Consider the following 26,420-nt stretch of genomic DNA (forward strand, 5'->3'; position numbering starts at 1 on the left):
CCTTTGGTGCCAGGCACCGAGCCAGTGCCGCTTCAATGTAAGGAAGATTGTCTTACAGTTAGGCCTGAGACAGAGGGAATAAGGAGTATAAAGCATCCCATCCATGGAGGTTTCTAAGCAAGATCACAATTGTCAGAAATGTCATGGGTGGATGCGGCACTGCATGGGAGGCTGGCTTTGATGTTTAAAAAAATTACTGATAATTATACCCAACAGATACACATGAACAAGCCATATTTTGCATGAAGTCTAAGTCAGAAAAACTGAAATTATATACAAGTCACATTTAAAAAAACTAAAAATGGAAATAGACTTATTGAGTCACACTGGAGGGTGGGAGACCAGTGACTAAATGCCTTTTAGCCAACAAAAGGTTCATGTCAGATCAGGGTTTATTTGCAAATTGGCAATATGGAAATGGCTTTGTCATCTTCCATTGTGATATTTGATCCCAGGGCACCTCCTTAAACTGGATGGGCCACTTTCATTTCTTTGCTGAGAGTTTCCTATCTGGACTAGATAATATAATGTCCTTTCCAATTTTTAGATTTTATTGTTTTAGAATATATTCTTTTCCTTTACAAACTGTGAGATTAAATGTTCTCCTTCAAGAGAGAGGAAGCTTTATACTGTGAAGCAAAGACATCTAAATTACTGTATCAGTTTAATGTTCTGCAGTTACACCTAAAGATTTTGAGTTACTTATCAAAATAAAAGTGAATCTTACTCAATAGTTTATTAGCCCCTGTGGGAAAATTATATTGAAGTCATATGGTCTGTTAGGATATTCCTACTTGAAAAGCATTATATTTAAAATAATTTGTAGATGTGATTAAATATTGATTTGTATGTTAAGAATCATGCCATTTAGTTTGGGCGTAGGGCTGAAGTACCTGCTTTATGTATCAGGCTTTTTGAACATAGACAATAGGGAAGCGAAGGAAAGCCCTTGCCGTGTACCCAGCATCATACTAGGTGTCTTCACACATGCAATCTCATTAAAACCCTACAGCCCCCAGTGCTGTAAGACCCTGGATCCTGGACTCTTAATCCAGATTGCCTTGGGTCAAATCAAGGCTCTACCTCTTGGTTATTATGTGATTTTGGTCCAGATGCTTAATTTCTCTGAGCCTTGGGTCTCATCCAAAAGAAGAAAATACTCTCTAAGGCAGATAGGAGGGTAAAATAAGCCAGTGCAGATGAAGTACTCAGCACAGTTCCTGGCACACAGTATGTGCCAGTACATTTGAACTCCTGTTGTTTGGTGTTATCCTAGTTTTACAGACGAGAAATCCTAAATACAAAAGAACTGGACAGCATCAGATTAAAAGATACTTTATTGTGGCAAAGAATCTTTTCCTGGAGAAGCACTGAGCAGTGTTTCTCTTACCTTTTGATGAGAAAACTGAATGCGGATTCCTCCCTCCCTCCCTCCCTGCGGTTGAAGTGCTGCTAGAGGCAGATCAGACACAGCCTTACGTTTTAAGAGCAGTGGAACACTGTTGAAGGGTTGAAGCAGGAAAGCGACATTTTCTTTTTTCTACCTTTTATTCATACTGTTATGATTCTACATAAAGTAAATGAAAAGATTCCGAGAAAGTTTTATGTAAACCAACTTAATAAAAAAAAGTTTAGAATCAAAAGGGAAGTGAGATTTTTAAAGTAAATTCGATGCGTACCTTTTTATCAAAAGGTGAGTGGTTTTATAACGCACACTTCAGCATCTGAGTTATGTCACTTTCTAACTCCTCTCGGCTAATCAGGATTCTTTTTTTTTTTTTTAATTAATTAATTAATTTATTTATTTTTGGCTGTGTTGGGTCTTCGTTTCTGTGCGAGGGCTTTCTCTAGTTGCGGCAAGCGGGGGCCACTCTTCATCACGGTGCGCGGGCCTCTCACTATCGCGGCCTGTCTTGTTGCGGAGCATAGGTTCCAGACATGCAGGCTCAGTAGTTGTGGCTCCCGGGCCCAGTTGCTCCGTGGCATGTGGGATCTTCCCAGACCAGGGCTCGAACCCGTGTCCCCTGCGTTGGCAGGCAGATTCTCAACCACTGCACCACCAGGGAAGCCCACTGATTCTTCAGGACCCATTTTAAGTCCCTGCTCTGCTGTCAGTTCTTTCCACAGCATTCCCTTCCTTTTATCTTTCATTCTTTATTCTTTCCTTGTTTGGTTTTTTTTCATTTCCTATGGCAGCCCCTGTTATCCTGACCTTTCACCACACTTTCTAGGATGCCAACTACTGGGCAGATCGCACTATAATTCCAAAATTCACACTCATCAGCCTGGCATTCAAAAGTATCAGTTGGTCTGTCTTATGATTCATCAACATCGAGCGTGTATTTTGTGCCAGATTCTGCACTAGACAGTAAGGATTCAAACGTAAGTAACTTTTGTTCCCTGTTTCTGAGCACCTTACCATCTAGTGTGGTAGACTTGTAAGCTGATGATTGATGGGTTGATTGATAGATTCATTTGTTCATTCAGTAGATGTTTACTGCATGCCTTCTGTGTACTGGGCATTGTTCTCCTAGGGGTTATATCTTGAACAAGACAGACAAGGGCCCTAGCCTTACGGGATTTGAATTCTGGTGGGATTAGATGATCATGAAAGAGATTTAGATGAACAACCATGTACTGAGTGTTTACCAGAGGCTAGGTACTGTGGTAACCAGATCAGACATTATTTTGACAAATTCTTAGCACAAACCCATGTTACTATATTATCTCCATTCAAAGATGAGGTAGTTGAAGGTTAGAGGATTTAAGTAATATGCCCAAGGTTTCACAGCTAGCTTGGACTCAACCCTAAAACGTTTTAAGAGTGTTGTTGCATAATTACAGGGCTATTTGTGAGATGTTTTATGTGCTGTTGTCTCTTCCAGGAAAGAGCAGAACTAAGGTGGGAGGAAGAGTACGTGTGAGCAGGTGGGGAGCTTGCGGGGGAGTGGAGACATTGGAAGGCGTAATAGTCTCATCCATTCCACTTTCTCACCCTTCAGGAAGGCAAACGCTTAACTGCACATGGACTGATGTTCCCACCCCCATGCCTTTTGTTAACCCCTCTGCTTGGACCTTCCCCTCACTCTGTATGTCACACTCATAACCAGGCTTGGGTCTCATTCAAACCTTCACCTTCTAGCAGCTTCTGCAGGTCCTGCCTTCACACAAGATCAGTCTCTGCTTCCCTTCCTCCATTGACCTTTTTTTTTTTTTAAGTGTGGTAATGTTTCTCAGAGGCTATGTTGTTTTTCAGTTATTTTGCATTCCTCTGATTCCTCCCAAGAGACCGACGATGCCCTCTTGAGTAGAAGCATCATGTCTTATATGCATCTCATTCCTCACAGCAGCAGTGCAGTCTTGTACACACAACGGGCACGGATACTGCTTCCGGTACTTATTCCAAAGCTGTGATCCAAAAGAAAGCTTGTTTTCAGTGGCGGGAGGAGAGGTCTTCCAATGCTTAATCTGGTCATCACAGTACCTAGCTTCTGGTGAACACTCAGTACACAGACAGTTGTTCTTCATTTAATTATGGCCAATCTTTTATCATTGTGATAACTAACTGAGCAACTCTCTTTTGTTAAGATCTCCCTATATATGTGTCTTTTGAGAACTGCTTTAGAACTTTGTAATTTTTTTTTTTTTTTTTTTTTGGCTGTGCCGCACAGCTTGTGGGATCTTAGTTCCTCAACCAGGGATCGAACCCAGGCCCCTGGCAGTGGAAGCACAGAGTCCTAACCACTGGATGGCCAGGGAACTCCCCAAGAACTTTGTAATTTTTATAACGTCTAATATTACTCTCTTGTCCTCTGCTCGGACCTTCCCCTCACTCTGTATGTCACACTCGTAACCAGGCTTGGGTCTTATTCAAACCATTCACCTTCTAGCAGCTTCTGCAGGTCCTCCCTTCATGCAGGCCTCTTCGGGGACTCATAGGTAAATCAGAGCTTCTTAAGGAAGCATCAGTTTGATAACAAAATAAAGATAGCATCTCGACCTAGCCACCTTTAGTTCCAACTTATTCTGCCTTCTCTTCAGGCAAGCTTTTCGTTTTCTGTAATAATCAGCTATTTTTCAGACACTTCTAGAGTGGGGAATTGGTGAAGTGTTTTGAATCTGAAAGACGTGACTCTGGGACTCCTCTGTGGGAACGTGTCTGGCCAGCACAGCCCTGGTATTAGCCTGGGAGGGCTCCCTTGTCTGTACATTGGCAAATAGAGAAAGATGGCCTGGTAACAGGGAGAAAAAATTCTCAGAGGGGAAGGACATAATAAAATCAAGCTGGTTTATGGTTTGTCAGTCCAAAAATCTTTTAAGTTAAGCTCTATCTATAAAGGTGGATCCACCTAATGTTTGTTCTGCATTTCAGGCATCACTGTGTGATAAGTGGTGTAAATTTAGCCCCTTTAAGCCTGATCTCTTGGGGGTTGAATTTTAAGCATTGAAACTATTCGAAAGGACTCTATCGACTGGGTTTTGATTTGGTCCTTCCTTACCAAAGAGACGGACTAAATAATGGCTTGGCCTCCCTGGTAGGTTTTTTGTTTTTTGTTTTTTGTTTTCAATTCATTTATAGGTCTCTCTCTCTTTGCCCCTGTTCTCCACCTTCTATTTCTAACTGTTCTGCTTAAAAAGACTAAAGTGGTATGAGAGAGGGGGAGAAAAGGGAAAGAAAATCAACTGTCACAGTGTGAGCATAATTGATTCAATAAATAATGTCTTTCAATTCCCAAGGCAAACCCCAGCGTCTTCACTTACGTCAGTTAGCTCTCAGCTCAGTAAACGGTGGCGTTCTTAATTTAGACAGATGGGGAGAGCTCACCTGTGCTCACTTCCTAAGGAAGGAGTCTGCTTTTCTGGTTTTAAAGACATACTGACTAGACTTACGGCCCACTCTGCAAAAAGAAGCTTGCAACCGAATTAACATGGCTATTTTTATTCTTCCTGAAAATAGAAGGAAGGCGTTTAATTATTGCTCAGGGGTTTGTTGAAACAGACAAAAAAAGTTGAGACAAGGGGAATGAAATCTGTTAGTCTGTAAGTTCCATGAACGCAGGGACTTAGGTTTGTTCACCACTTAATCTTCAGTGCACATAGCAGGTATGCAATAAATATTTGTTAACTGTTCTGTTGTTGAGTGAGAGAGAGCAGAAGTGAGCACAATTCAGATCTTAAGGTTAAGAATTAAGTTAAATTTCATTCCACTGGTTGTTTCATCCCCCAACCCCTCCTTTCCCCCCTAATTCTTAAAAGGTGAGTAGCTCTAAGAGTACAAGAGTATATACTGTATCTTCACAAATGATTAAGGACAATTATTCCCTCAATTCCCAGGCTTGCAGAGGTGGTATCAAGCTGCTTTTTACAAATTCTAGTATATGAACTAGTTGTGCTTCAGAACCACATGAGGAATATTTGCAGATTCCATGCCCCAGCCCTCGAAGTTCTGATTGAATGGGTCTGGGTAGGGCTTGGGAATCTGTATTTGCTTTTGTGGGTTCCCCTAGTAATTCTGGCGTGCGCCTGTACTATCCAGTCAACATCCCAGCCCCCTTAGCTCTCTGGTCTAAGTTACAACTTTGTAAAAGTGATGAGCCTAAGGTACCCGGCAGAATAATTGGCAGGGCTGTGACCAGAACCCAGGTCTCTTGACTCTGACAACAGGGCTACTGGTCCTACAGTCTCCTGTTTTGGCTCACCCCACAGTCCATGCTCCTTGGCATTGTCAAGATCCTTTAATTAATACTTCCTCCTCTCGGGCTTCCCTGGTGGTGCAGTGGTTGAGAATCTGCCTGCCAATGCAGGGGACACGGGTTCGAGCCCTGGTCTGGGAAGATCCCACGTGCTGCGGAGCAACTGGGCCCGTGAGCCACAATTACTGAGCCTGCGCGTCTGGAGCCTGTGCTCCGCAACAAGAGAGGCCGCGATAGTGAGAGGCCCGCGCACCACGATGAAGAGTGGCCCCCACTTGCCGCAACTAGAGAAAGCCCTCGCACAGAAACGAAGACCCAACACAGCCATAAATAAATAAATAATTAAAAAAAAATACTTCCTCCTCTCAAGCTAGTGGCAGTATTTGTGGTGATAGCCAGCTAGAATCTGAAGGACCTTCGGAAACCTCAAGGAAACGTTAGATTTTGTTCAGTGTACTTTAGTACTCAGTATATTTTATTGTCTTCTCTAGAGGTGCATCCCCCTCCCGTGGCTCAGAACAAACCCCAGGTAAGAAGTCCCTGCCTTTCTCTTGTAGGCCCACTCAGTGTCTCCCAGCCCTGCCTGACCATGGGGAGCAGCTGGTACTTGTTAAAGGTACAGCTCTCTGGGGCCTGCTTAAGTCCTATGAAATCAAAGCCTTCCTGTGCGGGGCCTGGGGACCTGCAGTTTAAGTTAGCGTTGATCATTATTACTCCCTCTCATCCACACTCCTGTCCCTGAGAGCATCGTGCCCCATTCCCCACAACCCAGCTTCGAGTTCCTTAACACCCCAGTTCATAATTACATCACAATCCTGCCTTTCCGTCTGAAGGTTCAGCCTCCGGTACAGAACTTGTCCTTGAAGGAGGAAAGAGGGAGTATCTGCTTTCCTCTTTCTTCCGGGGTAGAATTTGACCGGCCGGGGTGGGTGGGCAGTCAGCTTGATGCGTAGTCATGGAGTGAGCCTTGCAAGGTTAAGGGGTGCCCCTGAAACCAGAATTCAGTGTCTGTTCTTTCCCTGGCTTCATTACTTAATAGCTGTATAACGTTGGGAAAATTACTTAACTCTCTTTGAATTTCTGTTTTTCTCATCAGTAAAACGGGGGTAAGAATAGTACTTGTTCATAGATTTTGTGTGTATTAAACAAGGTGTCCTAGTCGGCTCTCGGACACAGACTCAGATGACCGTTTTTATGCGGAGGGTCACTGCTGGAGAGGGCTCTCGGAAACAACTCTTGTAAGGGAGCGAGGCAAGCAGGATTAGGCAGAAGGTGACGTTGAAGTGCGATGCAGTTGTGATGTAGGTCCCAGCTGATCCCGTGGGGAGCTGTGGTGATGGGATGCCGTTCAGAGTTGTCCCGAATTGTGGGCGGGGGCTGGGCCTTTCTACGCTATACCCACCAGCCATGAGATGTGGGCCACCCCTGCAGAGGGGCATGACTTCAGGGAATGCATCTCCCTTTGGCCGAGGGTAGCTGCATGCCAGCCTATGGTGCTGGCAGAAGGGGGAGGAGTGCCTGAGTCCTGGGGGGATCTCCGTGGTGCACCCTGCACCCACTACCTCAGATAATGCACACACAGACCTTAGCAGTGAGTCTAGCACATTTGTAAGTGTTCAGTGAACACAGGCATACCTCGTTTTATCATGCTTTGCTTTATCACACTTTGCAGATATTGCACTTTTTACAAGCTCAAGGTTTGTGGCTATTCTGCATCAAGGAAGTCTTTTGGCATTATTTTTCCAACATCGTCTGCTCACTTTGTGTCTCTGTGTCACATTTTAGTAATTTCAAACCTTTTCGTTATCATTATACTTGTTATGGTGATCTGTGATTTTTAATGTCACTATTGTAGTATTAACTATTACCATGATTATTCCAGCTCTAGCAGTGCCGCTTAGTAACTGGGCCACTTTCAGGAAGTTCTTAACATCACTTGGATGGCTTGCTTATATTTAAAATGGAAGATTCACAGTTCTGCTCTGCCTGCTTCCCTGAGTAGTTCTGAGCACATGTGAAGATAATGTATGTGAAATTGCTGAGTAGAATATTATAAAAATGTAAAGTATGACTGCGAGCCTTTTCTGAAAAGAATATATGGCCATGGCTTGGATTCCTTGAAGGGAAAGGTTGTGATAAATGTAAAAGTGCTTGTCTGTGAAATGTGGCATTTTGATTTTTCTTTCTTCTCTCCATAGGGAATTAGAATAATGGAGATGCTGTTAAAGGAACAGTGTGGTGCCCCCTTAGCTGAATAAAGAATCATCAGTGAGTACCAAAAGCAAACTAAGAATTATTTACTCCAGCCATGTCTTCATGCTTATAAGCCTGAGTATTATGTTTCAGCCTCCCTGGGCTATTCATGCTGTACGTTTCCCAGTTATATCCATGGGATACTGCCTCACAGGTTTTTTGTTATCTGTTCTGTACCTTTATTTACTTGGTTCTTTGATTTTCAAAGCAGTTTTGTACTACGTTCTGGGTTACAACTGCACTCAAAGTGTTTAAACTGTTTAACACAATCCACCATGATTAGCACCCTCAAGGTGGCATAGGTTTGTAGAGACTGCAGTTCAGAATTAACTGAAGCTTAATTTTATTGTCCTGAGAATAGTGAAAGGAGGGGTTTAAAATTGTATTTGGAGCAGCTTTAAACTGCTTCAACTGTTTAAAAGAAAACAAGAAAGGGGCATGTTGATTGGCCAGTGAAATACAGACATTTTACCAGTCATGTGTACTCCTCCCGATCTGGGGGCGGGGGTGCTGCCTGAAATGCTATTGAGAAGGATTCCAAGGCTTTGAGAATAACTCTCCGGCTCTGGGTAAGAGTGCTATGATTGATTAGCAATGTCTGCCATGGGCACAGGATGAAGAATATAGCACTCGTGCAGGAGCACATGCCACATTTAGGGCAAGTGATGTAGGGTTAACAGATAAGCAGGGGGATTTTGGAATTACTTCCTTTTTTTATTCCTTAAGTTTTTATTGTCTGCCTCAAGGACGATGGTCTTCATGGTGGAAAGGGCAGAACAAAATTATCTGAGAGACTCAAAGCCTAAAATAAATTTGTATAGTGGATTTGCATCTTACAAGATTTATTGGACTTTGGTTTTTAACGTCTGGGAGAAGGTAAAACCTTTGAGTAGAGCACACATTGTTGTGGGTAGTTCAGAATTACCTCAAATTTCCTTATGTTGGCTTAAAACTAGAGTATACATGGTTTTGTATAAGCAACTTGGTCTCTAATTTTGATATACAATAAAGTTTGAGAACAGTTAACCAAAGAGGAAGCAAAAGGAATATTTGTGTACGAGAACCTCAGCATTCAAAGCATGCTGGCCAGGCCTGTGAACGAGAATTGGAGAATTATAAAGGTTTCTGCTTGTTTGCAGGTTTGACTCCATTCTGATTAATATCAAGCCTCTGTATACATAACACATACTAATACATTTATTTATTATTGGAACGGCTAAGCAAGATAATTTCATTTAGCACAAGCCCGGAACATGGCAGGTGCTCAAAAAATGTTGGCATGGAATCTAAATGTGGCGTGCTCCCACATCTCTGTACGTGGAAAAGCTGTGGAGAAGAACTTGGCCATATCCCCCTGTTTTTCCAGGCTGGCCTCCTGTGAGGCTCACCAAGCACCACTAGTACTTGTGCACTTGAGCACAGAGCCCATCTTATCCTGCAGGGTGGGATCTAAAGTCAGCTCCAAGTTAAAAGAGAGGACGAGGAAACTCCACTTACAAGTGTACATAGGTTTTCAGACTTTAAATTAGTGATTTGGAAACTTTAGTGAGTATCAGAATCATCTGGAGAATTTGGTAAACACAGCTTGGTGAGTCCCACTCTCAGAATTTCTGATTCATTAGGTCTGCAGGGAGGGGAGCCTGAGAATTTGTGCTTCTAGCCAGTTCCCAGGTGATGTTGGTGAGGCTGATCCATGGACCACACTTTGAGAACGATTGCTTTAAATAAGTTCTCATCTCTGAGTTTGAGACAGATGAAATGCAAGCCCCGCGAAAGCTAATAGCTGGGGTTTTGAAACTGTTGTCACGTATTCCATCGACTTTAGATTAATCAGAGGAGGAATGACTTTCTTTGTGGGGCCTTTCCCTGATTTTAGCATCTCAGCTTCTGCTTGTTTGCCCTTTTTTCGTTTTTTTTTTTTTTCTTCTTTTCTTCCCCCTGCTTGAATATTGACAGGCTCCACAGTGGAGCAAAGATGACTGAAAAGAAAAGAGTTGAGATTCAACAACAACTCGTATTTGAAATTATCAACTTGTGTTTGTGATTTAAAGTGTTGCTAATGGGGAAGAGGAAACTAAACAAGTATTACCTCCTGTCTTAAATGACCCATGTTTTTGTTTTTTTGTTTTGCTTTTACTGTGGTGGAGAACTAAGTCATGAACTCAGGGCTTTGTATTTCCTTTTTTTTTTTTTTTAATTTATTGTGTTTTATTTATTTTTGGCTGTGTTGGGTCTTTGTTGCTGCACACAGGCCTTCTCTAGTTGAGGCGAGTGGGCTCTACTTTGGTTGCCGTGCCGGGCTTCTCACTGCTGTCGCTTCTCTTGTTGTGGAGCACAGGCTCTAGGTGCATGGACTTCCATAGTTGAGGCACATAGGCTCAGTAGTTGTGGCACATGGGCTTAGTTGCTCCATGGCATGTGGGATCTTCCCGGACCAGGTATCGAACCTGTGTCCCCTGCATTGGCAGGCGGATTCTTAACCACTGTGCCACCAGGGAAGTCCCTCTATTGTTTCTAAAAAGCAACCAATTCCTCCTCTCTGAAGTGAAGCAGTTGAGGTCTGGATAACTACAAGTTTAGTGCAGGACAGGTGCATTTAATGCACTTAATGCAACGGAGTTCCTGAAGGATTTACATAGTTGGAACTGTCATAATTTATGACCAGTTTTCTCAGGAGCAAATATGAAGTAAGAGGTGTATACTCTTACCACTTGGATCTACAATTACTGCAAGTTAGGGGCTATTGCTGAGACTTTAAGCTTTTTTCAAAATCAGCTTCATTTAGGTATCTGTGCACAGTTAAAACGACTAATTTCAATGTAGGATTTGGTAAGTTTTGACACATATGTACAGTTATGTAAGCATCACGAAAAACATGATATGGAACATTTTGAGGCATTGCTGTTGCTGCAGTGCTGTTGCCAGCTTATTACTTTTAGCTCATTTTCTTGACTGATTTTACAAAGTTTGGCAAGTTTGAAACATGCCTGTTTTAATGGAACTTTTTATTTTCTCAAAATTATATCTACTGGAAGTGGGAGAATGTTTGTAGATGGGGGAACTACCTTTTATGAACTGTAAAATGCTACATTAAAAGAAAAGGTTGGGATGGGGATTAGCTCCATAGCTGTAGAGCAGAGGTCAGCCAACTGTAACCTGGGGGCCAAATCTAGCCTGTGGCCTCCTTTTGTAAATAAAGTTTTATTAGAACACGGCTATGTTCCTGGCTATGTTCCAGCTACAACAGAAAAGTGAAGAACTGTGAAAGAGATCTTACAGCCTGCAAAGCCTAAAATATTTACTATCTGGTCCTTTAAGAAAAAGTTGTCTCTCCCTGGGATTAGAGTTTGCCTAAATTAACATCAGGTGGCCTCGTGGTGGTGGTTTGGCCTTTTTTTAATGTAGTATTTGATCACATCTTACCTCTATTCCAAAGTTAATAGTGCAATAGTTTATTTTCTCTGTATTAGCGCCAACATAACCACTTGGATGGTATTATTTTAAGGCATAAAAAAGCATAAAATGATCACAACAAGGAAGTTAAGATACCAGCAATAGTGATCATTAAAATTGCTTCATAAAGTTCCAATGCATGTGCATGAATGGGGTAGGAATATAGGCATTTTGTTTAACAGATAAGATAGCACTGGGATGTGGCAATAGTGTAGGTGCCGTGTACAGTGTACTCAAATTTTGAGCTTTGGAATTTTGCAGTTCTTAATGTTTTAAAAAAACATTCTATGGGGTCTGCACAAGTGTGCCTAAGGAGACATTATTTAATATTTTTATATTCTACCACATTTCAAATTTGCATAATTTAAAGTTACGTAGAATGTGACCACATTGTGTAGGGTACCTCACACTAAAGTTGCTCCCTAGATCTCTCTGGCCTGTATATCTAAGTGGGCGTTTGATAGTTAAAACGCTTAGAAAGTGATTTTGTCCTGAGCCAGAATGGAGGTGCATAAATCTCACTAATCAGTGGGCTTGGGGTGTTGCTGCTGACACATCCATCTGATAGATTTTTGATTTCCTGTCACTTTTGAAGAAAACAAATAGCCCTGACATCTGTTTGTTCTTGCTGCTGGCAGTTGGGAGACCGGGCTCGGTGAGGTTTGAAAACACAGTAGAGTTCTTTCACATCGGAATGATTAAGACCTCAGTTTTAGCTAATCTCAACTCCCCTTTGAACCAGCTGCTCTGGGCATTTGGTAGTTTATTAATAAAATGAGGTACTTGCTTTGTTTGAAGATCATTAGGAGGCGGAAATACAATTCCTTCAAGAATTATCCATAGTGATAGAATTCAAGTGACTCTTAAGAGTTGCTTCAGAAAAGAGGACAAATGAGTATTGATTGTTGAGACATGTTTACTAGGTGATAAAGCCTGTTTGCTTTCTCTTGCAGGGAAGCTGTGTTGTGTCTACTTTTGCTCGAGAATCTTTTCTCGGACACAACACATCCAAAGACACAGTTTTCGAAATACAGGTATAAGAATGCGGTGTTGGCAGCTTACAGAAGAGGAAACCTTTCTGCCGGGATATGACATGATACACTCCCTCTGGGAGCCGACCTCAAGGAGCGGCTCTCGTGGAGCTGAGACCTTCTGGCTGATTCTTGTGGCATAATCTCTACGATTTTACAAATAAAGGAAAAATCCCATAGAAGGTGATGTCTGCCCTTCTTCAGGATGTCCTGCTGATTGCCTGGTGGCAGTGTTGGGGCAACCAAGGATGGGCCAGAGGCATGGAAAATGCTGCTTTTGCCTGTTTGTTCTCTACATCATTGCTCATAGGATTCATGAGAGGATTCTGGGACGAATAAAGGACTTAAACCTGATACCTGATTCTTAGGTGGCCTGGAACAGACAGGAATATACCATACCTGTGTTGAAGTTAAGCCATATTCACAGTAATGTTGAAGATTCTCAGAAATCAGGAGCATTTGATTTCTACCCATCAGTACTACATAACTGCCATCAGCTAGCTTGTATAATATAACACATGAACTGTGATTGGTCCTTAAAAGAACCTGGGGGGTGGGGAGACAGGCTATCATCTTGGCTCCTTCTAACTCATTCTGGGATGTGGAGCAGATTATGTGACCTGTCTGTTTTTCATTGGGCAAATGGGGATAATTGGGCACAGATCTTTCTACTTGTGATGATTAAACAAGGTTGTTTGGTATGAAAAGCACAGGTTTGGGAGTCAGACGGACTCCGGTTTGAATCTGAGCAGGACCACACAGCAGCTCGGTGATTATGTATGTAATTTAAAATCTTTCTTAAAGATCTTTCCTAGATTCATTTTTTAGTTTTGTAAAATGGGATTATAGTGTTAACCTTATGAGGCTGTTGGAACAATTGGAGATCATGTGATAAAGTGCCTAGCATGCTACCTGGTACACAGAAGTAAATAGAAGCTATTTTTAGTACATGAAACCATTTTGGAAATATACTTTTCTAACGTAAGGTAATGTAGTAGTATTGTTTGAAAATTAGGTGACGGTAGTTTGCATTCCCCATGATCCGAAGCCAAAATGTAAATGCACACTCCCTAAATGAAAGCTTGAAGAGGGGCAATAATTTGGAATTCATTGTCTTAAGATAAAACAAGTTGGGCCATTACTGGAACGTCTTGGGGAAATTATTATTTTTTTTAATATTTGAAAAATTTTCCATTTAGTGAATTGATGAATTTCAAAGCAATTGTTTTTTTTAAATTTCTTTTTCTTTTTTTTAATTTTAATACAAGCCTGCCACTGTGAGCTCCTCTTATTGCATTTGAGCTGTTTGTACTGCCTGAGTTTTGTGTCTTAGGATAATTTCCCTTCATTTCCTTAGTGTTTCATTCTTCAGTTGTGTTGGAGGGAAAATGAATGGTAGAAACCAGAACACAGTTTGACCTTTTTCCAGTTTGTAAACGGCAGTTGGTAGGCTTTTGGAATAAGAGCTCATTTACACAAATAAAAGGTGATGTGAATTATCACAGAGGTGAGAGGCGAGAAATCTGTACTTGGAGGTTGACGTTAGGATAAATGTAATTCTGGGAGTTCCCTGGTGGCCTGATGGTTAGGACTCCGAGCTTTCACTGCCAGGGTCCGGGTTCAATCCCTGGTCGGGGAACTGAGATCCCGCAAGTCTCCTGGCGCAGCCAAAAAAAAAAAGAAAGAATAAATGTAACCCTTCGTACTCAACAACTTGCATTCTGTGAAAGCAGGAGTTCTCAACCTTGACTGTCCATTAGAACCACCTGGGAGCTTTCTGCGCTCCTGCTGCCTACGTTACATCTCCGACCAATAAGTCAGAATCTCTGCGGGTGGAACCCAGTCAGCAGTATTTTTTAAAGCTCTGTCGGTGATTCCAATGGCCAGTGAACACTACAATTCTGGGTGATTTGCAGATATTATCTGATTCCTTTCTTCACACCTCCGAGGTAGGAAAGTATCTTTGTAGTAAGAATTATTGTTAGAGTGAAGCAGAGAGAGGCTGATTTTTTGCCTTAATTCCTTGAAGCTGGCATGGCCAATGCAAACGCCTGCAGGGGTCTGGCAGGTGATCTGATGCGTGCAGCAGGCTGGCGGCCACTGGGGAGACCCCAGGAGTACGTGGCTGTGGTGAAAGGTGGGCAGCTGCTGCCCGGCTCCAGCACAGTGTTGCCAAGTGTCAGGTTTTTCTAGTTCTTCCAATTTTCCAGGAAAAGATAGTATTAAAAAAAAAGAAAGAAATCACCCAATGTATATATGTTGGCAACGAATTCATAATTGTTTAAAACATTGTGCCAGCCAAACAAAACATGTTTGCCAGTAGTTTCCAGCCTTTGCTTCAAGAGTGTTAAGGACCAGCTTAAACATCTCAGCCAACTTTTAAGAGATTTGCGTTTCCCTATTCTGGTTGTAAGCTGCTTTCTGCCTCTCCTCCAAGACTGCTTTTACATGTGTTTTCCTCCCCATTCCCAGGCAATCCTCTGAACTTGCATCAGACACTTATCCTCAGGTTTTTTTTTTTTTTCCCCTGCGGGCATCCATTACTTCAGGTTTCACATATATGGCTTAGAAATCGTATGTTCCTTTTAAAATTAGTTAGGGCTTGTTAAACTTTATTTTTATTATGTGTCAGAATCTTCTTCCTGTGATAAAACATTTAGAAGTCCACATGTAATTTGATTATCTATAAAATGTCAAAACCGGGAGTATAGCCTTAACTTGGGTACATTAGGAACAAGGGTGGGAAGGGTTAATTCACAGACCCGGCCAGTCTCCTCCTGACAGGGTTGCTGAACCTACACACGAAGGTGCGGATGTATTACAGTGATTCCCAGGCTTCTACTTGTACCAGAAATCCTTGGGTAGGTGGGCTCAACTGCAGGTTCCCAGGGCCTCCCCCAGAGATTCTGATTCATGGAATTTCATTTGGGACTCGGGGATCTGCATTTTAAAACAAGTTCACCAGGAGTCTTGGTTGTGCTGTTTCGCAGACCAGATTTTGAGAAACAGTGATTTAGGGGAGGTGTTGGTGGCCTCTGTGTCTTCTGTCACTTAAGAAGGGTTTATAGTCAGTTGGGCCCACGGATCAATACAGCTGATCACTCAGGACAGAATATAAAGTTCTCATGCACAGAGAAGCTGACTGAGGCTATCCCTACGTGATTGAGGTGCTTTTACCATGAACGGGCTTTTATGGTTTCAATCGTGGGGATAAAAAAAGGTGCTATATTCTTTTGATATAAATTGCTTTGTGTATTTTATAAGCAGTACCTGTGTAGTAATATCCCATTTATCAGACATCGTGGGGGCATGGTGTAGCTGACTCAAGGTTATTCTTTTAAGTCTCACATCTTTTTTGCTCTATTTCTGCCATTTACACGGAACTCTTTTTTTTTCACATCTTCATTGGAGTATAAATGCTTTACAATGTGGTGTTAGTTTCTGCTGTACAACAAAGTGAATCAGCTATATGTATACATATATCCCCATATCGCCTCCCTCTTGAGCCTCCTCCTAATTTAGTATACATTTCCCTGCTTTTGCAAACAGAATCTACTGAAGATAATGAAATCATTTCAGAGTCATCATTTATGTTTTGAATTCTTTCAGGTCCTATTTAGGTTTGTTAAAGCCCCTCCACTGAATGGCTCTGCTCTTTGAGTTTTGCCATGGTTTTCATAGTTTCTTCTTTATCGTCACTGTTCTCTGTCGTTTCTCTCCTCCTTAACTCTGCCTGTCTCTAGGAACTTTGCTCTCCTTTACTATATGGAGTTGGGAATTGCTGTAATTGCATACTGTGTCAAGTAACAGTAAACAGGAGCTGAGTGAGTCATTGGGAGGCTTTTTTTAGCAGTGAAATGGATGAACGTTGCTGCATTGACTTGGTGACATTATTTTAGTGGCTCTGCTACTTCCTCTAACTTACTTCCTCATCCTTGACTGCAGTTGTCAGATCTGTGACCTCAAGATAACTGAGATATTGCTACAAATGATTTACTTAGATCTGTAAGCTGTTGTCTCCCCAGCTGTGTTAGTGTTTTTATATGTCCAGTTCTATAATGTGAAACGTAAGTAGATTACAAGTGAACATTTCTGTGCCAAGTTTCTGTGCAGGATAAAGTGTTTTTGATTCAGTGTTATTGTGATTTAGAGCTATAAATTAGTTGCATACCTGTGAAATTCAATCCTGCCGTCATTCTGAAATAAAGGTGTCACAACTAATATTTATGTGTGAATTTTAATTTCTTGAGGGTATCGTATCACCTGGCAGAGCTTGTGTTTATCATTTGTAGTAGTGATTTTAGTCCTTTCAGCAGCCCCAGATAAGAGTGTTATACCAGCCAGATGATGTTAGCTCCCCGCTTCCCCCAAGTTGAGCCATTAACGTTTCTCCCAGAAATAAGCAGAAGCTGCTCTTACTGGGTGATAGAATGGGCCATGTGCTAATGGAGCAAAGGACCAGGATATGCAGAGCAAGAAGAAATGAAGCACAAACAGTGGCATGAAGTCATGGGGTCCCAAAGGGGGAGGGAGAGAGAGCAACTGCTTGTTGACCTGCTTGTGAGGCTCAGCTATACCTTCTGTACTTTGTTTCCGTGAGATTTGCCTTTATCCTTTTATTTGTCTGCCTTTTACTTCAATGTATGCGAGTGGATTTCTGTGCCTGGTTTCCAAAGTGCCTCGTCCAAGCCCTATTGATGCCTTTCTTTTGTTAGAGCCTGAGGACCTTTTGGGGTAGAGTCCTTGGTTCATCCAGCACTTACTGAGCACCTACTGCATGCAAGAGAAAGGCAGGATTTGTCTTCTCTTTTGACTTGATCCAGCGGGTTTCCAAGAGGCTTGCACCTTCATTGTACTGACAGAGGGCAGTAATGGGCACCAATTGATGGTAAGACCAGACACATTTACCTCTTGGGTAAATCACACCATGATTGCTTAAAGGATGCAGAAAATAGCACAGGAGGCATAGCATAATGGAGAGCTTAGCACGAAATGTATAGCTTGATGGCCCCAGAGCCTCACCAGCAGATTGCATGGTTGTGTGATCATGTCTGAATTAGTGGGGGGCACCTCATACCTTTTTGGAAGATAACGAGTTCTCTCCAGCCTCAGCCTTATATATGGAAAGGTGGAGCTGCCCTGCATGAGACCACCTTCTCATCTGAGCCACGTAGGGGCTGCACAGTACACAGTGATTGCAGGGTGCAGGATTTTCTGGCATAAAAGTCTTTTACTTTCAAACTGTTCTATTACAGCCTGATCTGAGGACGTCCCTGAATTCAGGGCTGCAGTATCAGCGTCTTGTTTCCCTGATGTCTGGGTGGTCATGCTAGCTAGTTCTAGCTAATCCTGCAAACGCCGGAACCTTACCATGAGGCTTGGAGAGACTGAGGCGGATAGAGGGGTAGAGTCCTAAGAATAACAAACCCAGTGTGGTGAGGGCTCAGAATAAAAATTAACTTACAGAAACAATTGATGGAAATTTAAAATGCAGTATTTAATTTTTAACACGCAGTATTTCTTACATTCCTCAACTGCCAATTGGAACCCCCTGAGGAGCTTCAGAAATATTGATGCTTGGATCCCACCCCCCGAGATTCTAGGCTGCAGCCCCTGCATCAGGAATGCATCAAGCTCCCCAGGTGATCCTGATGCCATGGGCAGCAATTCTGTCAACTTCAGAAGTAACGTCTGGGGGGCTTCCCTGGTGGCGCAGTGGTTGAGAATCTGCCTGCTAATGCAGGGGACACGGGTTCGAGCCCTGGTCTGGGAAGATCCCACATGCCGCGGAGCAACTGGGCCCGTGAGCCACAACTACTGAGCCTGCGCATCTGGAGCCTGTGCTCCGCAACAAGAGAGGCCGCGATAGTGAGAGGCCCGCACACCGCGATGAAGAGTGGCCCCCGCTTGCCGCAACTAGAGAAAGCCCTCGCACAGAAACGAAGACCCAACCCAGCCAAAAATAAATAAATAAATAAATAAAGTAGCTATTAGTTAAAAAAAGAAAAAAAAAAAAAATAGAAGTAATGTCTGTTCTCCCAAAAGGGGTTATCCTTAAGCTAGCTGGCAGAAGGAGTTTGCAGTACGAGAACTCTTTTTTTCTAATGTTTTGCCTCTAGTCCTTAAGAAAAATATAATTCACTGTCTAAGAAAAAGGTGCTCCAGTGTCTCTGAAATGCTAATAGAAGAAAAGAGAGCCTAAAAATATTTCACCATGCTCAGCCTGCTTTGTTATGATCAAAAGTTTGGGTTGTATTTGGTGGAACAGAATCCCATGCAGAAAAAGGATTCCATAATAACTCAAGACCCTTACTTGTCTGAAAGGGTTAAACTGAGTGACTGTCCTTCCACACCTTAAGATGTAGCGCTCTGAGCTGCGGACAGCCATGCTGTGCAGGAGGCAACAGAGAGAAAATGCAGCCCCCATCCTGCTAAATTAAACTTCACGGAGCTCTTCTCCAGCATTCTCAGAGAAGGTTAGAGCCATTTTGTGCCTGCCATCTGTTAGGCTGCTGGTGGAATCATTACTTCTTTGTGTCGGTGCCAGGATGAACATTTAGATCCGATGACAAAGGAAAATGCTAACTGTTCAGTTGTGTGTTTTTGTTTTCCTATTTTGAGTTTAGGTGCCTTCTTAAATTCAGAAGTCCTTAAATTGTGCAAACTTTGAAATCATCACATTGCCAGTTTCTTTAGAGGTTTAGGGGAAATTATTTTCTGGACTGAAGCTCCTCTGTTATTTGTGTTTGTTTAAGGATGTAGTCGTTAGTGTAGTCAAAACCAAAGTCATTCTTGTCAGTCAGTCCAAAAAAAAATTCCCCTGGTCCTCAGGACAAGAGGTTTACAAAAATAGCCAGAAATATTTTAATGAATGAATTACCCCAGAGTAACGTTATTGTAAATGAGGACAGAATTTGGGGCAAGGAGGGGGAGAAATGTACAAGGTCATACCTGTCACTGATTAGGGTGACTACAAGGAAACCTTTACTGTCTGACAATTTCTTTCCCAAGTGACATTTCAGAGTTGGGGGATATAGCATGGAAGTTTAGAGCCTTAATTCATGTCTTAAAAAAAATGTTTCTGAACATCTCCATAGGTACAGCAGAAAGAAGTTCAGTACAGTTCTTCTGGTATCTTGATGATTGGATTTAAAGCCTTTGGAAAACTTGGAGTCACATCTGAGGCACTAGATGGCTATGATTTTTAATTACAGTTTTAAATTGGATTGAACTATGCCTCAGAATACAATTAGAACGATTCCAGTATGGGAAGTAGTCTTTTTGTCTGTGTGAAGTTAGAGCTAGCATTATAACTTGGTTCCTTAGGTGTTAATCGTTCTGTCAAGTGCTATGAGTCCATTTCCTCCTGGAAAAATAAATGCTAACAATGTTTTTGGGCCTTATTAAAGGCAGAGATTTTGCAGAGAAGAACTGGGGAATAGCAAAGTGCTAACCAGGCGTTTATTTCCCTCCATCTGCCTCTGAAACCTCTTCCTGGGGTATCACCTGCCATCCTCAAAGCAGGGTATTTGTACTGGGAATGTACGGCCGTCTATGTGAGGGAGGTGTGGAGCCACAAGATAGACGGGCAAAATGTTCCTCTTAGAACATTTTTCTCAAAGATTTGTGGGAAAAACATTTTTATTAAAACAAATCTATAACTTTGTAGAGGGTAAGATTGGAATGGATTCTTAATTTCTAAAAAAGGAGACGTAGAAGACGTTTTGCTTGGGACACTGCTTAGAAAGCTGCATTGTACATAGCAGGTGTTATATTAGGTTGAATATACTGGAAATACCAAAGGATGACAATTACATATGCTCAGCCTGATAGAAGCACTTACAGTTAGTACATCCTCAAACACTGCAGGGCCTTGTTCTGCTGGGGAGAGGTCCCTCTTTGGAAAAGTTGGAGAAACCTTGATGTAGGCCATCTCCAATCCCTGGGACTCCCAGAATTCCCATGCCCCTCAGAGTTGGTCTTCCCTCCCAGCAGCATGGCCTTTGTCTGACAATGTCTTGTAATATAAAATGGGTCAAATATCCAGTAAACTTGGGTAAACCTTGCCTTCAGGGGCATCACAGATTATTTTGAGGGCTGAGTTAATGTCTCTTAGTTGTTGAGAAGGAAGAACATAAGTAGGAAGAACATTTATTGAATATTAAAATTTAAATTAGTTTTCACTATAATTTTTTTGCGGGGGGCAGTTGTGTTTCCACTTTTGTTCAGAGAAAACATTAGTCAGGAAAATTTTATTTGTCAATATAATGTTTTACACATACTGTTTTCTGCTAAACAGAGGCAGTTAAGATGCACCTATAAACCACAGCTTTCTCTAACCAGGCTGTCTGCAGTGTTTAACCCAGGGTGCTTGTTAAAATCAATGGGAAAGGGTGTGATTAGTCTTGATGAGGTAAAATAACAAACGCAGGGAAAAATTAATGAAGCAGTGTTTTGATTCTTGTAATTATAGTGGTGTGACTGGCTGTGCTATAGTGAAGCTCTTATCATTTCCAATAAGAAACCTCTCTTCTGGTTTACAGATATATTTTAACTGTCATGTAGATGGAAATTGTATGGCAGCTGCTAGCAGGAATAACCTTTATTTTTGTTTACAAAACACATATTTCTGTTGAGAATGCCAGCTTTGGTATTACCCCAGCTTCTTTGTTGAAATAGCACATCCAGGTCAGATCTGAATTTCCCTGCACAAAAGTGATATTTGACAATAAATTTGCCATTAGATTAAAATACAAGAAATCTGAGCATCTGATTGGATTCAAATATAGCCCCAAGGTTTAAACTAGAATCCTAGTTATGCTCTGTGCTAGCTGTGTACATAAGCTCTCTGGGCTTCATTTTCCTCATATGGGATGGAGTAATAATAGGGACTATTTTATAGGGTTGTTGAAAGGATTAAATGAGTTCCAGACATGTAAAAACAGTTGGAATGGAACAGTGCCTGGCACATAGTAAACACTCAGCAATCTCTGGAAGAGGCTGTGGCGTTAATTCTTTAAACATTTGGTAGAATTCGCCAGTGAAAGTATTCAGGCCTCAGATTTTTGTTTTAGGGAGCTTTTTAATTATAAATGTGGTCTGTGTAATAGTTGTAGAACTATTTGAATGTTCTATTTCATACTGGGTGAGTTGAGGTAGTTTGTGTTTTTCGAGTAATTGCTGTATATCATATAAATTGTCAAATTTATGTGTGTAGAGTTGTTCATAGTATTTTCATATTATCTTTTTGATGTCTGCCTGGTCTTCAATAATAAGCTCTGTTTGTCAATTTTATCAGTCTTTTCAAAGAACCAGCTCCTTCTTTCATTGATTTTTCTCTATTGCTTTTCTGGTGTATTTTATGGACTTCTGCTCTTTATTATTTCTGTCTCCTGCTTGCTTTGGGTTTATTTTTTTCTTCTTTTATAGGTCTTGAGGTGGGAGCTTTAGATTATTCTTTTGAGACTTTTCCACTTTTCTAATGTATACATTTAGTGCTATAAATTTCCCTCCTAGCACTGCTTTAACTGTGTTCTACAGATTTTGATATGGTGTATTTTCATTTTCATTCAGTTCAATGTATTTTTTAAAAATATCTCTCAAGACTTTCTTTTTGACCCATGGATTATTTAGCAGTGTGTTGTTTAGTCTTCCAATTGGGGATTTTCTAGATGTCTTTTTTTTTTTTTTAACATCTTTATTGGAGTATAATTGCTTTACAATGGTGTGTTAGTTTCTGCTTTATAACAAAGTGAATCAGCTATACACATACATATATCCCCATATCTCCTGCCTCTTGTGTCTCCCTCCCACCTTCCCTATCCCACCCCTCTAGGTGGTCACAGAGTGAGGTAAGTCAAAAATAGATGTCTTTTTTGCAATTCATTTTAATCTGCTTACACTGTGATTGGAGAACACACCCTCTGTGATTTCAACTCTTTAAATCTGCTGGGGTTTGTTTTCTGGCCCAGGATATATAAACTATCTTGGTATATGTTTCATGGACACTTGAAAAGAATGGATATTCTGCTGTTGTTGGGGGAAGTGTTTTGCAAATGTTGATTAGCTCCTCTTGGTTAATGGTGTTGCTGAGTTCTTCTGTATTCTATCTGATGTTCTGTCTAGTTGTACTATCAATTGTTGAGAGAAGGGTATTGATATCTCCAACTGCAGTTGTGGATTTGTCTGTTCCTTCTTTTATGTCTCTAGATTTTTGCTTTACATATTTGGTAGTTCTGTTGTTTGGTACATAACACATTTAGGGCTGCTATGTCTTCTTTTTGGATTAACCTTTTTATCATTTTATAATGTCGCTCTCTATCATTGATAATTTTCTTTGCCCTGAAGTTTCCTTTAGCTAGAGTACCTTTAATAGGAGTGCCTATATTTCTTTTTATTCACATTACATTTTAAGTGCATTTCTTATAAATAGCATACAGTTGAGTCATGTTTTTTAATCTGCTTTGCCAATCTCTGGCTTTTAATTGGTGATTTAGATAATTTACATTTAATGTAATTATTGATTTATTAGGGCTTAAGTCTTTTCAAAAAAAATTTGTTCTTTTTGAGTGGGGGCCTTCCTTGGGGTTATTCAAACACATTTTAGAAATCGTGTTTGGTTTATCAATACAGTGTTTTTGAGTGAATCTCTTCGTATAGCCTTTTCTTTTAGTGATTGCTAGGCTGCCCCTTTCCTGGTCCTCTGCCTAGAGAGAGAAGGCTTTTATTGTTTTTGTTTGTTGTTTTTGTTTTTGTCTGTGCCTCTTGGCATTTCCGGGTTGCTGACTTCTCTAGCACTCAGTCTGAAATATGAGTGTCACGGAGAAAATTCAGAAAACTCATTGCAGTGTTGTCGTTTGGGTGTCAAGTTTCCTGATTGGTTTGCATTCTTTACTTCATTTTTCATAGCATTCTTGTTTTGTATGTCATATTCAGGTTTTTTTTTTTTTAATTGGGGTATAGTTGCTTTACAATGTTGTATTAATTTCTGCTGTACTATGAAGTGAATAAGCTATACGTATACATATATGCCCTCCCTTTTGAACCTCCCTCTCCACCCCCATCCCACCCATGTAGGTCACCATAGAGCACTGAGCTGAGCTCCCTGTGCTATACAGCTGGTTCCTGCTAGCTCTCTGTTTTACACATGGTAGTGTATATATGTCAATTCCAATCTCCCAATTCATCCCCCTTCCCTGTGTCCACACATCCGTTCTTTACCTCTGTGTCTCTATTCCTGCCCTGCAAATAGGTTCATTTGTACCATTTTTCTAGATTCCACATATATGCATTAATATGCGATATTTGTTTTTCTCTTTCTGACTTATTTCACTCTGTATGACAGACTCTAGGTCCATCCACGTCTCTACAAATGACCCAATTTTGTTCCTTATTATGACTAAGTAATACTCCATTGTCTATGTGTACCACATCTTCTTTATCCATTCCTCTGTTGATGGACATTTAGGTTGCTTCCATGTCCTGGTGAATTATTAGAGAAATGCAGATCAAAACTACACTGAGGTATCACCTCACACCAGTCAGAATGGCCATCATCAAAAAAATCTAGAAACAATAAATGCTGGAGAGGGTGTGGAGAAAAGGGAACCCTCTTGCACTGTTGGTGGGAATGTAAATTGATACAACCACTATGGAGAACAGCATGGAGGTTCCTTAAAAAACTAAAAATAGAACTACCATATGACCCAGAAATCCCACTACTGGGCATATACCCTGAGAAAACCATAATTCAAAGACACATGTACCCCAGTGTTCGTTGTTCAGGGGTTTAAGTTTACTACTACTGACTTTTTATGAGTCCAAAGTCATTGGGCTCCTTTCTCTACTTCAGTCCTACCTGTCTTTCAAGTCTTAGCTGAAGTGTCATTTCTGTGAGACTCCCTTTGAGTCTACACACTAGGCTGGGGCTCCATTTCTCTTTCCCATAGCACTCTGCACTTCTCGTTCTAATGACTTTGTTCAGTGTCTGTCTCCTCATTTGACAGCTCTGAGGGCAGGGATTTTGTCCCCTCCTGAATAAATGAGTGACATCATCATTTATAAAACGAGGGAGTTGAAATAGATGAACTTGGAGATCCTTCATCTCTCCCTTCTTTTCCTTTTTCCCCCCCATTTTCTCTCTTTCTCTCTCCTTTTCTCCCACCTCCCCCTTCCAAATAATTTCCAAAATAGAATCATACCTGAAATCTTCTCCTTCTGTGGCTTGCCAACATTAGGTTTTATCATGAAAAACAAAATCAAAATTTTGGTTATGTTAGATGAATAATGGCATCTTACTATGGTTCTATTTTGCACTTATTTGAATACCAGGAAAGTTTATTCATCCTGTCAGCAAATATTGAACATCTATTATGTTCCAAACTGTGTGGAAGAAGGCCCTAGAGGTAGAACAATTCAGAAAACAAAGGCCTTGCTCTCATGGAGCTTACAGTTGAGGTTTTCTCATATTATTATTGATCATTTACATATCTTTTGTGAATTACATCTCCACATTAGTTGCTTATCCACCTGCCACCCTCTCTTTTTTTAGTGTTCATTTAACAAATATTTTGCTCAGGAGTATGGGGGATGTAAAGTTAAGACAGTCCATTTCACAATTCACTTAGCATCTATTCTGCCTCACCAGTAAATAAATTCAAACAAAAATGTTTTTCTCAAAAAACAGGTCTGAGCATCCCACTTGTCACTATATTGTACGCTCGATAAAAACTTTTTTTTGAAAAAAAGACCAAAGTGCTTGTGATTTTTGGCATTTTATTTTTATAATAAATGTGTGGCCTCACTGTGTAGCAGCAGTTAAATATCATACGTTGGAAGAGGGAATTGAGCAGTTGGATTTAATGGAACCATTTTAACAAGGACCAGTTGCAGTGTTAGGTTGTAACTGCAAAGGAACCTGCCTGGACTTTAATTTGTCATCTTGTTTTATTTAAAAATGATACTCAATTTGCATTTTCCAGACGCCAGAGGCAGTAATGAGAGGTCCTGGGTGACCAGTCTGTAACATCAGCAAGGTTTTCTCTTTTTAATTTATTTTATTTTTAGCATCTTTATTGGAGTATAATTCCTTTACATTGTTGTGTTAGTAGCTACTGTATAACAAGGTGAATCAGCTATACGTATACATATATCGCCATATTCCCTCTCTCTTGCATCTCCCTCCCAACCTCCCTATCCCACCCCTCTAGGTAATCACAAAGAACCGAGCTGATCTCCCTGTGCTATGTGGCTGCTTCGCACTAGCTATCTGTTTTACATTTGGTAGTGTACATATGTCAGTGCCACTCTCTCACTTCCTCTCAGCTTACCCTTCCCCCTCCCTGTGTCCTCAAGTCCATTCTATACATCTACGTCTTTATTCCTGTCCTGCCCCTAGGTTCTTCAGAACCATTTTGTGTGTGTGTTTTTTTTTAGATCCCATATATACGTGTTAGCATACAGTATTTGTTTTTCTCTTTCTGACTTACTTCACTCTGTATGACAGACTCTAGGTACATCCACCTCACTACAAATAACTCAATTTCGTTTCTTTTTATGGCTGAGTAATATTCCATTGTATATATGTGCCACATCTTCTTTATCCATTCATCTGTTGATGGACACTTAGGTTGCTTCCATGTCCTGGCTATTGTCAATAGAGCTGCAATGAACATTGTGGTACATGAGTCTTTTTGAATTATGGTTTTCTCAGGGTATATGCCCAGTTGTGGGATTGCTGGGTCATATGGTAGTTCTATTTTTAGTTTTTTAAGGAACTTCCATACTGTTCTCCATAGTGGCTGTATCAATTTACATTCCCACCAACAGTGCAAGAGGGTTCCCTTTTCTCCACACCCTCTCCAGAATTTGTTTGTAGATTTTTTTGATGATGGCCATTCTGACTGGTGTGAGGTGATACCTTATTGTAGTATTGATCTGCATTTTTCTAATGATTAGTGATGTTGAGCATTCTTTCATGTGTTTGTTGGCA

General features: G+C 41.1%; 1 protein-coding gene across 5 annotated transcripts in view; it reads left to right on the forward strand.

The window, feature by feature from the left end:
* Positions 1-16,651, forward strand: part of PRELID2 (PRELI domain containing 2) — a 77,487-nt gene extending 60,836 nt beyond the window's left edge. For 4 of the 5 annotated variants that reach the window (XM_082454299.1, XM_082454300.1, XM_082454301.1 and 1 more), the window contains 2 exons: positions 7,892-7,961; positions 12,353-16,651. In XM_082454299.1, the coding sequence (XP_082310425.1) occupies positions 7,892-7,951 (60 nt within the window). In that variant the 3' untranslated portion in view covers positions 7,952-7,961; positions 12,353-16,651. Of the gene's footprint in view, positions 1-7,891; positions 7,962-12,352 lie in introns of those variants that run through there. The other variant, XR_014261683.1, reaches the window with a different exon arrangement.
* Positions 16,652-26,420: the final 9,769 nt, after the last annotated feature.

The sequence above is a fragment of the Balaenoptera physalus genome, assembly GCF_965194825.1.
Source record: "Balaenoptera physalus genome assembly, chromosome: 3".
NCBI classification, from domain to species: Eukaryota; Metazoa; Chordata; class Mammalia; order Artiodactyla; family Balaenopteridae; genus Balaenoptera; species Balaenoptera physalus.